This window comes from Plecotus auritus, assembly GCF_963455305.1.
Source record: "Plecotus auritus genome assembly, chromosome: 6".
Taxonomy (NCBI): Eukaryota; Metazoa; Chordata; class Mammalia; order Chiroptera; family Vespertilionidae; genus Plecotus; species Plecotus auritus.
The window spans coordinates 171,981,370-171,994,316 of NC_137773.1; the positions used below are offsets into that span (position 1 = coordinate 171,981,370).

Below are 12,947 nucleotides of genomic sequence, written 5' to 3' on the forward strand. Positions count from 1 at the left end.
GGCTGGAAGCCAGCTGCGAGAGGCTGGCTGGGCTCACGGAGCGGTTCTCCCTTCGGAAGAACCCTTCTCTCTCCAGGGGTCTCCTGGGGTGGACAGTCTGAGACTGTGTGCCTGGATGGGTGAGGGCACTCACTCCCACTCACCCACACGGAGCTGGGGCTCTAAGGGTGAAGTCACCGCCCCTCCCCCAGGTGGAGGCAGGCAGAGGGGTGGGGTGGGTAGAGGCCTTGTGTGGGGCTGAGCTACTGAGGTCCCTGGGGACTTGAGCACCACACACCGGAAGCTGTAGAACTTCATCCATCTGCACCAGCCAGACCTGTCTGACCTGCCCCTGGCCGCCTGGGCTGCAGGCCAGAGCAGCAAGCTGCACTCTGCCCTGGAGAGCCCCAGTCTGGGGGCTTGAGGAGCCCTCCCCAAGGTCAGCCTCCCTCTTAGCAATAATGATGATGTGCACAAGTGCTGGGAAGGGGACCCAACGAGGAGACCCGACTTCTTGTTCTAATCCTCTGCCTCTGTTGGTGCTCGCTGGGGTTTACTGGTTAAGTGCACGGACCCACAGTGCCAAGTTCATATCCCAGCTCTTCTACTACTAAGTGAGATTTCTTATGCAAATGACTTCCTCCTCACTGTGCCCTCAATACTGTGCAAATAACCCTGCTCACCTCCTCAGCTTGTCTAGTTCATGTATGTACAGCACTCCGAAGAGAGTCTGGAACACGCAAGCCTCATGACTTCCATGCTCTTTTCATGCTTTGGCCTCCATTTCTATGTTTTAGCCTCTTTTTTTCCTCTTACCAGTTTTGTCACCTTATTTAGGTACATCTCTTGCCTCGGGACATGCATGCACATGGCCACATGGCCATAAGGTCAGTGGCCACTAGGGGACTCCAGGCTTCGAGTCTGGCCCGTGGTGGGGTAGGCTGTCCTTGTGCCCAACTTAGGCAAGGACAGCCAGGTCTTAGGCTTCTCATGGTGGACACTGAGTTGCCCTGTCTCCTCTCTCACTGGCCCCGGAAGCCTTTCATAGAGATTGCTTCAGCATGCGTGATCCACAAGCGCACCTCTCCAAAGGCAGCGAGGCTCAGCTCTGACTGGCCTGGGCTCTGGATGGCAGCCTCCAGCAGCTCCACTGCCCCAGCTGGAAGACCCTATGAGCTCCTACCCTGTGCACACAGCCCGTGGCTAGACTGAACCTGCTCACTCCCCTTCTAGAGCCACAGGGCCACTTGGCTTTTTTTTTTTTTTTTTTTTAAGATAAATGAAGACAGTCTAGGTTTTACAGCAATATGAATGTGCTGAATATACAATCTTTTACGGCATCGTTTTCCATACAGACCTCTCAACATAGCCCTTGTGGAGAGCGGCTACAGTGCTTGGACAGGTTACGGTCCCAACCTGTGGTCCCAGTGGCTGAGTGATACAGGCTGCGGGAGGTGCAGCAAGGAAACAAAGCTTGATCAGGTGCATGTAACTGAGTGGATTTGAAACCCATGAGAACGAGAACGTTGTAAACATCTTGACCACGCCCTTACTGTGCCTCATGGAACCTGGCTATAAAATAAAGACGTGGCCCTAACTGGTTTGGCTCAGTGGATAGAGTGTTGGTCTGCGGACTCAAGGGTCCCGGGTTCAATTCCAGTCAAGGGCATGTACCTTGTTTGTGGACACATACCCAGTAGGGAGTGTGCAGGACGCAGCTGATCGATTGTTTCTCTCTCATCCATGTTTCTAACTCTCTATCCCTCTCCTTTCCTCTCTGTAAAATATCAATAAAATATATTTTAAAAAAATAAAATAAAGACTTGGCTTGCAGGCCGTGGCGCTGTCTCTCCATCAGGGAGGGCAGCGTCCCAACCAGACCCAGCTTTATTCTCTGGTCTGTCTTCTCAGTCCTTCACCGCCCCCTCTCAGGCTCACCAAACCTGGCCGTGCAGGCGCGGCACAAGCCCTCCGGAAGAAACGGAGTTGTAAAGCACCTCATAGTCAAGTGGACTGTTTTCCCATAAGAAAGAGGGTAGTAACCTGGGGAAAGCCTTCCAAGTCATCGACTCATACCAAGAGGCCATGCACACCACACGTCCAACAAGGCTCAGCCAGCCAGCAAGGACAAGCTGAGCTGCTCTGAAAGGGACCCTCACCCGTTCACTGTTCCCAGGCCTTAGTCACCAGACTTCTCTCGATAACTCTGCCATAGCCACACGCTACTCCTACTGAGCATTTTACTCCATATCAATGACATCAACATGCTTAAAAGTTAGGACCATTCTATGTACCACCAACCACGGATTCATGGGTTGGCTGTGCTGTTCTTCTCCATTGTATAAAACTATCTAAACACATAGTTGTTAAATTTGAAACATGTTTTCTAAATACCACTGGCAGGGATTCGTACCATGATTTGGGAACACACAGATCTGGTCTAATTTCCTGCCACAGATGGGGACATTGAGTCCAAGAGAGGGGAAGGAAGGAAGGGTCTTAGGAAGGTCACACACGGACATTCTAGACCTCCTGATTCCCAGAGTCCCTTCCCCCGAGGTCAGACGGGCCCATTATTGCCATCCTGGTAAACAGGAAGAGAGGCATTGGAGCACAGCAAAGGTGACCTCTATCAGGCTCCTGCCCGTTACAATGCATGATATTCACCCAAGTAGGGACCACTGCCCTTGTCCCCTTAGGTGCAGCTAAAGTTTTCTCTGTAGGATGAATGAGTGGGTCAGTGTCTTTTACAGAAGCTAAAGTGGGAACTATTTCTTCTTATGATGTATTTCCCTGTACTAGGCAAGGGTAATTTCCCAAACCAGTGGGGACCAGCAGAGGCCAGCTGGGGACTTGGGGAGGAGGAGACAGAATGCACGGGACAGAGTGGGCCGACGACCCTTGCAGCCTGCAGGGTGGCGGTCTCTCTCACACGGCACCACAGCCATGGGGACCTTGTGCAGCTGGTCCTCCCATCTGCTCCCGTTGCCAGGGAGGACGGACGCAGCGAGCACCATGGCAGAGAAGAGCATCATTAAGAAGGGCGGCCTCTTTAGCTCCAGGACTCGGGGGACCGGACAGGAGAGGAGAGGCATTCATAGGGCTACCGTAACAGTATTAAAATAGCTGTAGGGTATTTTTTAACTACCTCTTTGCTCCCCTCTGTCCCCTCCCAGAGTCTGGAATAAAAGTGGCTGATCGAAGGGGACCTGATCTAAAAGAGAGGTGCCGATTGAGTCCAGTGGAAGCTAAGCTGCTTATTGTCCTTGGTCCCCAGAGCAAAACTGCTTCTTGTGCCTCAAACACTTAAAGCTTTGGGGCGCCCTTTAGACCAGAGCAGGCATGGCTCAAATAAATCACACAATACAGGCCTGGGGAAGAATACGTCATTTTCTGAATCTCTTCTGCACTGACCCACATCCCACCCCCTCCATGAAATTTCCGTAGGTTGGTGGCTTCCTCCCAACCTGGCTCCCACTGACCACAGCTAGGCCCTCAGGCACCCCTGGGCCTTTACCAAAATGTCTTCTCTGATTTTGGGGTAGTTGGGGTACTTCCCGAGGACCTTGGACAAAGAGAAAGGGGGTAAAGACATCAGACGGGCTCCCTGCCACTACACCAGGCCGCTGCCCCAACCCCCGCGCCCCCCCGCCCCCCGCCCCGTCAGTGCTGGTGGCTTACATTGTGGCAGACTTCGATGGCCTCCACGAATTTCTTGCCCTTCAAGTAGTTGAAAGCTAATTTGAAGCCTGTTCAAGGGCAGAGAGAATACAGACGGCGGGTGGCACCCTGATGACCTGAGTAACCCTCTGGTTCCCACCACGGGCCTGAATACAGGCCTTGAGGCCTGCGGTAAGGTCAGGGTGGCGGTCCTGCTGCCAACTCCCTCCTGCGCCCACGTGTACCTTGATGGGTGGCCTTACCGACGGCGGGGTTGGCATAATGGCTGTACTTCCAGGCCAGCTCGTAGTTGGCGGCTGCGTCCTTGTAGGACTGCTCCTTCTCCATGATGAAGCCCAGGTACTCATAGGCCTTGTAGCAGGACTGCAGAGAGAGCCGGTCAGAGCCTCTGCAGCGGGCAGGCCCCAGCCGGCTCCAGCGCCGGGCACCCGTAGCCCCTCCTCGCCTGAGCGCCCCTGGACCCAGGAATCCTTCCCAACTCTCACCCCCATCCCACGTTCCCCTTGGCTGCCTGACTTTGTTCGCCTCTTTTTTTCCTCTTAAATATATTTTTATTGATTTCAGAGAGGAAGGGAGAGGAAGAGACAGAAACATCAATGATGAGAGAGAATCATTGTTCGGCTGCCTCCTGCACGTCCCCCACTGGGGATCGAGCCCACAACCTGGGCATGTGCCCAGACGGGGAAATCAAACTGTGACGTCCTGGTTCATAGGTCAACGCTCAACCACTGAGCCGCACCGGCCGGGCTGTACGCCTCTTCTTGCCTTGCCCCGTGCTGTGCTCCCTGTTCCCATCCTGCTCTTTCCTGGTCTCTCCTCATCCCACATCTGCTCTACCCTAGCCGCCGGCCACCCGGTGTGCCCCTCCCCCACCCCCCAGGGCATCGTGCCCCTTGCCTTGTTGTGCTGCACGCAGCGCCGCAGCAGCTCTGAGGCGAGGTCAAACTTGCCGCCCTGGCAGTAGATGTCAGCCAGCAGGAGCCAGCTCTTCTCCAGGTCCTCGGCCTCGGCCAGCGCCCACGGGGCCTTGGCCAGACGCTTCAACTGTGTGCGCGCCTTGGGGACCTGCTTCAGCAGCATGTAGGCCTGCGCCATGGCCAGCAGCGCGGGGACACTGTCCCTCTGTGCCCGAGGGAGGTGGGAAGCAGACATCTGCGCTGGGAACCTCAACCTCTCCCGCCTGCGCCCCTGCCCACCCGGCCAGCCAGCGCACCTCAACCTGTGCCATCTGGATGAAGGTGCCCAGCGCGGCCTCCATGTTCGCCTTCTCCTTGGTGGCCAGCAGGCAGAGGCCCTGCAGCAGCTGCAGCTGGGTCTGGCCCCAGGCCGTGTGCGGGTGGAACTCCCGCAGCAGCTTCTCAGCGGTTCGCACGCCCAGCTGCTCTGACTCCTTCCTGCTGGAGCAACTGGAGGCATCGGGTGAGCCTGAGGCCACTGGCCTGCCAGCACCGCCCTCAGTGCGTCTGGACCCAGAGGCCGCAGGCTCTCCCCGCCTTTCCCAGGGTCCCGCCCCTGCCCCCAGGGGCCAGCCAGGCCCTGACCTTTCCTCAGGCACAAGGTTGTGGAAGGCCTCTCCTCCCACTATCTCGTTGTCTGGGTTCAGACAGATTTGCACCATGTAGCAGATGGCGCTCTGGCCCCAAGTGCTGTCCTTACGAGCTTTGTTTAGGAACTTCAGCGCTTCAGTGGGTTGCCCTATATGCCTGCAGTGGAGGAGAGAAACACCAAAATCAGATGGGGAGACTGAGACCCGGGGCGTGCAGGGGCTGGAGCGCTGGTCTCCCTGTTCCCTGGTCTGGAAGCTGAATTTCTGCAAAGGCCCAGCGTGCCTGTGAAGGAGAAAGCCTCCTCACTGAAGGCTGGACACGCCCCCGCCCCCCCCCCCCCCCCGCTCCCCTGCCCCTCCCCCCCGACACACACACTCACCAGTGGTAGATGCCTGTGCAGTAGTTGAACCCTGGCTCCAAAAGCACTCGGCTAGACATCTTCTTAGCCAATTCAAAGAAGACAGGGGCATCTTCGAGCTTGCCACTTCTTCGAAGCAGATCAATTAGTTTATTCAGTACAGAAAAATGGTCTAAAATAAAAGAGCAGCGGTCTCCAGGCTGGGAGAAGCAGGGAGGACCAGGAGACACTGCCCATCTGGGCTGAGCAGGGTCATTCCAGCCGCTTAGGGTCTCCACTGGCCTCCAGTATTGAGAGAGTACGATCAGGATGTGTAAAGTAGCAATAATCGCAGCTGACCGTTATACTGAACCTGGCATTACGTGTTTTACCTGGATATTAACTACACAATGAAGCAGTTACTCTTATTGTTCCCATTTTACAGATGAGGAAATGAGACACAAAGAAGCTAAGAAATCTGCCAAAGGTTACACAGCTGATAAGTGGAAGACCAGGATTCAGACCTAGACATTCTGGCTCCAGGACCCACACGCCTAACAGCTATGATCTGCTGGGCCGCTGGGGCAGACTGCTGCTGCCTGCTGTGTCTGGCGCCTTCTCCAGCCAGAAGCGGGGGAGGGGTCTACGCCGTAGTGAGAGGCAACGGAGCTACACACCAGGGGAGAATTTCTTAGCCACTTCCAGGGGGCTGTGGCCTCCGAAGGGGACTTGGGTTGAACCCCACTGCCTGGGGTTTGGGGACAGACAGGCTGTCCTGGGTCCAGTGCCAAGCACTGCTCTGAGACCCGGAACCGGCCCCTTGGACAAGGGAAGGACCAGCACGTTCCATCGGGGCTTTATCAGTTTCCTGCCTCTCTGGGAACAATCGGAGAGGAAGGGGTTTCCTCGGCCCAGTCAGGAAGGAGGGGAGAGGGCCCACCCTTCTGGGGAGAGCGGCCCTTGCTGTGGGAACTGCCACAGGCAATCTCGGTGGGCAGGCTCCATGCAGGCAGCTACCTGGCGCTTTCTCCAGGACTTGGTGGTAGAGGTTGATGGCAGCTTCGTATTCCTGCTTCCTAAACATCAGGTCTGCCATCATCTATCAGAAAAGACACAGGGCTCCAGAATTCCTGACAGCAGCTTGCAAGGGGGTGAGGGCGGGGTTAAGGGTGGGGCTGAGGAGGGGGGGGTGGTACCAAGGTCAAGGAGCGAAGGTAGAAAAGCTTCCCTGGGCACTGGGAGGAGCTGCCACAGGAGGAGCCCAGAGGTGGGGCTGCCTGGGGGATGTGGGGGAAGGAGGGGGGGTAGGGCGGGTGTGTGTGTGTGGTGGGGAGCATGGAAGTGGGAAGGGAAGGCCAGGGCTAGACACCAATGGGACCTTTTGACAGCTAGCACAGCCAGCCCCTCACCCGTGTCTGAGAACTGCCAGCCCCAGGCAGGGGAGGTAGACTTGGGGGCTCCCCTGCTCTGCTTGGGTGGCCCTGGAGGTGGCCTAGGTGATAGGGACAAGTAGCTCTGGGGAGGGGGGCTTTTCCCACACACACTTCCCTGAGCCCCAGGAACCAGCCCCACCCTGGCCTTCACCAACTGCGGGTGTGGTTTCCCCTGGAGTGAATGGACCTCACCGCCTCCCCTAGATTGTCCCAGGAGGTAGACGCTGCCCCCTGCTGACAGCTCACCCCCTCCCGTCTGAAGGACAGCAGGTCCATGTGAGGCGTCCCCTCTGCCCCCCAGGTCTCCCGGCCGGGTCAGCTAGGCCTCGGAGGTGATGGGGCTGGGAAGCAGCCTGCATGTGGTGGTGGGAGCCCGCAGAGGGCGGGGAGGAGGTCCAGGGCCTCTTACCATGCAGGCGGTCTCATGGTACTTGTCGGTCTCAAGGAGGACTGCACAGTACTGCTGGCACAGGTCCAGATGGCCCTGCAGCAGAGAGATCCGCGCCAGCTCCAGCACCACCTGGAACAAGACCAGAAGTGATGAACCAACCAAGGAGCATCATGGGACCACTCAGGGATGGACGCCTCGTTCTCTCAGGTTCCCCGGGAGAACTGGCCCTCCTCTTCTCCCCCCAGTACTCCAGCCATGCCATGTGTTTCACTAATGACCCTCTCAAAGTTGGGGGCTGGGTAATTCGCACTCATCCTTCAGCTTCAACTCTGACCTCACCTCTTCTGGGAAGCCCTCTGCACCCCAGACTCAGGGACAGGCACCCTTCTTCTGAGTTCCCCCACATCAGGCACGGGTCTCGTGGTGGGAGAACTGCTTGTGTATTTGTCTGCAGACCGTTGCCTGAGGGCAGGGACTGTGTCTTGCCCCACGTGTCTCCAGGGCCTAGTGTACTACCTGGCCTGTATTAGAAATCTGTGAGATGAGTACACATTCAATGAATGAATGGGTCTCTCACTAAGCTTTTCATTTACTCTCTTAGCGTGAACTCTAGCCACATTCCCTAACCCAGTGGTTGGCAAACTGCGGCTCGCGAGCCACATGCGGCTCGTGAGCCGCTGTTTGCTGCTCTGTTGACTAATGAGTTTGCCGACCACTGCCCTAACCAGAGCCATACCTCCCTCACGCCTCCAAGCCTCCTTGGAAACTTAGCCTGGGCTTCACGCCCAGAGTCCCTGGCAGCCACTCTCTCATTTTCTCCCCACCTCCAAGGGGGACCTGAAGACGCCAGACTAACATGACTTTCAGCAACGTCTTCCCACTCCACCCTCCACAAATGGCTGTCAAAGTGGGGCTCCCCAGCCTTGCTCCAAGGGCTGTGGTGGGAGAGGCCCTGGGGTCAGCTAGAGCGGGCCCCCCCACCAGAAGTCCCATGCCGCTTACGCCTGAGCTCCTCAGGGAGCCGCAGACTGTGCCCTGCTGGCCTGTGCCCTGCTCAGGGAGCTTGACAGGGCATCGTGCCCCAAGAGAAGGAGTAGGGTCTGGCTTTGAGGACCCCACCTTGTTGTCAGTGGGCGAGTAGGAGAGGGCATCCTTGTAAGAGCGCACCGCCTTGGCATAGTCCTTCTCCACCACGTAGTGCTCCCCAAACTGGAAGCAGATGGAGGCTGCCAGCTCCTTCTGGGAGGGAATCACCTCCGGTTGCTCCAGCGGAACACGCTTCAGTATCCGAGACTGGAGGTCCAGGGCCTTGGGAAACCAGTCAACTCAGGGTCAGAAAGCTGGAGCCTGATGCGCCAGACCTCAGGCCAATTCACAGAAAGTCCCCAGCTCTGTTTCCAGAGCTTGCAGTGTTAGGAAGGGCATCTCAAGCACCCTTGAGCAAAGCTGGGTCCCTCTGGACACACAAGGCCACTGGCTGAGTGCTCCGGTGGCAAGCTGGCACCACCTCTGGGACAGCACTCAAACAAAACACTCCATTGTATTCTACCTTGTTTACCTGTTTCCATCACACCTTGGCACTTACTGTGCCTAATTTGCTTAGGCCGGACCTACGGGCTAGAACAGGCACACAGTATGTATTCAGTGCAAGCTGTGTTTTGCTGGATGCATTTGTTCTGAATATTGCCCTGCTGCGAATGTGAGGCAGCCCTCACAAATGTCCACGACATGCAATGACCAAGTGAGTAACTAGAGAGCATCAGGGCCGGAGGAAAATGACGATGCCAGGAAGAGGGCACAAATCGGCACTGAGCTCCCCAGGGGCCAAAGAGAGGAATGGGAACCCCATGGCAAACAATGGAATAAATCCAGCAGTCAGAGTGGGTTCTCCCTCTACAACCACAGAATGCACCCCAGGAACAAGTGGCAGGCCACACCTTTGGGTGGAAAGAGTGAGGTGGGCAAAACAGGAATGGCCAGGAACTTTCCCGTCAGGGGCAGCCCAGTGGGGAAGTATGGAGAGCAGCTACAGCGTTTGGACAGGTTCAAGCCTCAGACTAATGAGAGGGCACGGTCCTCTCGTGGTAAAGCCATGTGCAAGTTCCAGCTTGGAGGGCAAAGCCCTCCCAGCACAATTAGAGCCAAAGGCTATAGTTGTAAGCTTGACCTTATGGTCCGAACCTGTGGTCCCACGTGGCTGAGTGATACAGGCTGCAGGAGGGGCAGCAAGTAAACAAAGCTTGATCAGGTGCATGTAATTGAGTAGATTTGAAACCCACAAGAATGTTGTAAACATCTTGACCACGCCCTTTACCTTGTGGAACCTGGCTATAAAATAAAGACTCGGCTTGCAGGCTGTAGCACTGCTTCTCCATCAGAGAGCAGCATCCCATCTAGATCCAGCTTTATTCTCTTGTCTGTCTTTTCTAAATCCTTCCCCGCCCCCTCTCAGGTTCACCCATGACCGTGCTGACTAGGCACATATGGCGCCCAATGTGGGGCTGAGTATGGGGACCTGGGGCCAGCTTGGCACAGGGAAGGGCTTGGGTTGGGACCAGCCATATTCTGATTCAAACCTCAGCTCCACCACTTATTAGTAGTGTGACTTTGGGCACATTTCTTAATCTCTTTGAGCCGTATCTGTCAAATAGCAATGTCACAGTGCCTTCTCAAAGGGCTACTGTGAGAATTAAATAAGAAGGCAAAAAGCCCAGTACAAAATCCAGCATAGAGCTATGGGCGTTGCTCATTATCATCACCACCAGCATCCTTGAGGACAAAGGCATTATCTTGCTCCCTGCCTTGCCCAGCCCAGCCCAGCCCAGCCAGGCTAAGAGCACTTTGGTGCACCATCAAATTAGTGAGCAAGGGTTGGGGAGTAAATGGAAGGTGAAGCTCAGAGGTGTAACAAAGTCTTCTTTTGAGGACCAAGCCTAGAGACTTCCAAACCTTTAGTCCTATCATTCCTTCTTCAGCTCCATCAGAAAATGGCAGATAAAGAGCTTGAGTCTGCTGGTCAATTACCTTGTTCAAGGTTTCCAGCACATCTTCTTTCTTATGGCTCTTGTAAACCTTTGCCAGCAAAAGCAAGCACTTGACATCATTTATCATGGATGGGGTATCTGTGGCTGTAAAATGGAAACTCAAATTACTGTTCTCTGTCTCTTGGCAGGCTTGGGATGGGTGGGTGGGAGGGAGGGGGTTGGGTTCAGGACCTCAGCTAGTGTCTAGTCCAGCCGTGGGCAAACTACGCCCCGCGGGCCGGATCCGGCTGTTCTATCCGGTTCTCTTGCTCTCCCCTCCGCTCCTTTACTTTGAATTTATATTAGTTCACACAAACACTCCATCCATGCTTTTGTTCCGGCCCTCCGGTCCAGTTTAAGAACCCATTGTGGCCCTCGAGTCAAAAAGTTTGCCCACCCCTGGCCCTGCATCATTCTGCAAGAGAAGACAGAACGGGGTGGGGGGCAATAAGCCTGCTCCCAATGCAAGGGGAGTGAGCCAGAATGCTACCTCACCTACGTCATGTTCCAGTGCCTGCTTCAAAACCTTTTCTGCTTTGTTGAACTTCTTTAACTTCAGGAGCAGTTCAGCTAGATCACAGCACAGAAAGTCCTGTCCGCTAATCTTCTGGGCAGCCTCATAAAAATTAATTGCCTTTGTGCAAACAGGAAATACTGGCATCAGGTCGGGTTCTGCACTTGAGTGCCTTACCTTGTGTTCCCCTCAGCAGCCGCCACACCTGTGGGCCCCTCCAGAACACAGAAGCCTGAGATGAAAAGGCCTTCCCAGCTGGCAGGGCTCAAGCTTCAACCTGAGCAGGTGTGGGGAGTGGTGGAGAGTTGCTGAGTTCTCCCCAGGCACCCCATTCAGCAGGGAGCTCAGGGGAAACTCAGCCACTTCCCTCCCATCCTGATCCTCTCTCCCACCCATGCACCCTCCTCCACCTTCCCTGCTGGGCTGGCCCTCCCCACCTCTTGCCACCCAGCCCAGCACAGCCCAGCCTGACCTTGGTGTACTCGTGGGCCTTCACATAAGCTCGCCCGATTCTGCTGACCAGGGAGGCGTCGTGTGGGTTCTTTCTATAGGCCTCATCATAAGCCTCCAGGGCCTTCTCGGGCTGGTGGGGAAATGTCAGGGGTCTCTGCCTTCTCTCCCACTGGGGAGGTGAGATTGGGGGCGACTGGCAAGGCCATGAGGCCCTCGCTCACCTCCAGAATGTTCATGAAAGCATCGCCCAGTAGCAGGCTGGTGTCGGGGCCAGGCAGATGTTCACAGAGCTCCCTGCACAAGTTACCAGGAGCTTATCTCAGACCTGTGTACCCTTCATATTCCTGAGCCCACCTCCGTCTCTTCTTCCCACTAGTCCTGGCTGACATTCATTCATTCCTCCAATACTCATTGAAAGCCCAATGTGCATGAGGCTCTCCTCCTCTGTCACCTGAGCCATGGCCAGAGCCTCCGCCCAGCCCTCCAGACGGCTCTCCATGAGGCAGCCACACGGCTCTTTCTAGGACTCCAATCTGACCATGTCACCCCACTGTTTACGGTTTCCCACTGCCACTGGGATAGTCTCCCGCACCCCCACCCGCCCCCAGCATGCCCCTCCCACCTGAATTGCCTAAATGGACTTTTGCCTGAGGAAAGGGACTGGGAAGGTACCCTCTGGGTCCCAATGTCAAATCATAGAGACAGCGGCTTGGGGCTTCAGATCCGTTCTCCATCCTCCTTCACCTCACATTAGTCACATTCAAGTCACTGGACTTTTCCTCAAGGATGGGCAGAGCCGGGGGCCGGGGCAGAAGTGCGTTCCCATGGTTCCCCCCAGAATGTGGGCCATACCAGGGGGAGGGGGCGCAAGCAGGGCTCAGTGTCCTCGGAACTCGGCAACGAGTCAGCCTGGCTGACCCACCATGCTCATTAGCCCTCGGGGAAATTTCACCCTTTCATCCCAGCCGCTGGAGAGGAGGCTGTGGGTGCGCTTACCGGTAGCATCCAATGTAGAGGCGGACGTCTTTGCGGGTGTGCAGGTAGATGCTGGCCATCTTCTCCTTGGCTTCCGTGTAGTAAGGCTGCGTGGGCGTGATGTTCCTCAGCATGCTCAGCGCCATGTCCACGTTCCCCTTGCTCAGGGCCAAGTCCACGTTGGCAATGGTGATGCGGGTCTCCTCAGGCGTGCCGCTGAACTCGTCGATGGCATCTTGCATGACCTTGGTGGCCTCGTGCTAAGACACGGGAACCCAACACAGCCTCCGTTTCCCTCCACCCACCGCAAGTGGCCTGATAACACTTAAAATCTCTTCTAGGAAACTTAAAGCAATCCCCCTTCCCAACCTGGCCCGGGAGAGAAATGAAACGGGGAGACGGCTGCCGGGAGCAGTCCTGCCACATGGGAGCCAAACATATAGGATGACCCACCTCCATCGGCAGAGGGGCTTCCGGGGCAGAAAGAAGAGAGATCGCTTAGCGGTCCAGGGCCACTGTTCTTGGAGGGCAGGGGGAAGGTGCCCAGCTAGCTGGGGGGTACAGAAACCCCCAACTGTAAGAACCTCCCTATTCCTTACCACCTCAAAGTCTTC

The 12,947-nt window shown here is 56.0% G+C and overlaps 1 protein-coding gene across 4 annotated transcripts in view; it reads right to left on the bottom strand.

The window, feature by feature from the left end:
- Positions 1-3,349: 3,349 nt before the first annotated feature.
- Positions 3,350-12,947, bottom strand: part of TTC21A (tetratricopeptide repeat domain 21A) — a 30,841-nt gene continuing 21,243 nt past the window's right edge. For 3 of the 4 annotated variants that reach the window (XM_080674096.1, XM_080674097.1, XM_080674094.1), the window contains 15 exons: positions 12,355-12,593; positions 11,580-11,652; positions 11,378-11,488; positions 10,887-11,025; positions 10,393-10,496; positions 8,488-8,676; positions 7,387-7,497; positions 6,562-6,643; positions 5,587-5,737; positions 5,202-5,363; positions 4,874-5,066; positions 4,558-4,782; positions 3,903-4,023; positions 3,661-3,728; positions 3,350-3,544 (listed from right to left, as the gene is read on the bottom strand). In XM_080674096.1, the coding sequence (XP_080530222.1) occupies positions 3,467-3,544; positions 3,661-3,728; positions 3,903-4,023; positions 4,558-4,782; positions 4,874-5,066; positions 5,202-5,363; positions 5,587-5,737; positions 6,562-6,643; positions 7,387-7,497; positions 8,488-8,676; positions 10,393-10,496; positions 10,887-11,025; positions 11,378-11,488; positions 11,580-11,652; positions 12,355-12,593 (2,046 nt within the window). In that variant the 3' untranslated portion in view covers positions 3,350-3,466. The remainder of the gene's footprint in view (positions 3,545-3,660; positions 3,729-3,902; positions 4,024-4,557; positions 4,783-4,873; positions 5,067-5,201; positions 5,364-5,586; positions 5,738-6,561; positions 6,644-7,386; positions 7,498-8,487; positions 8,677-10,392; positions 10,497-10,886; positions 11,026-11,377; positions 11,489-11,579; positions 11,653-12,354; positions 12,594-12,947) is intronic. The other variant, XM_080674095.1, reaches the window with a different exon arrangement.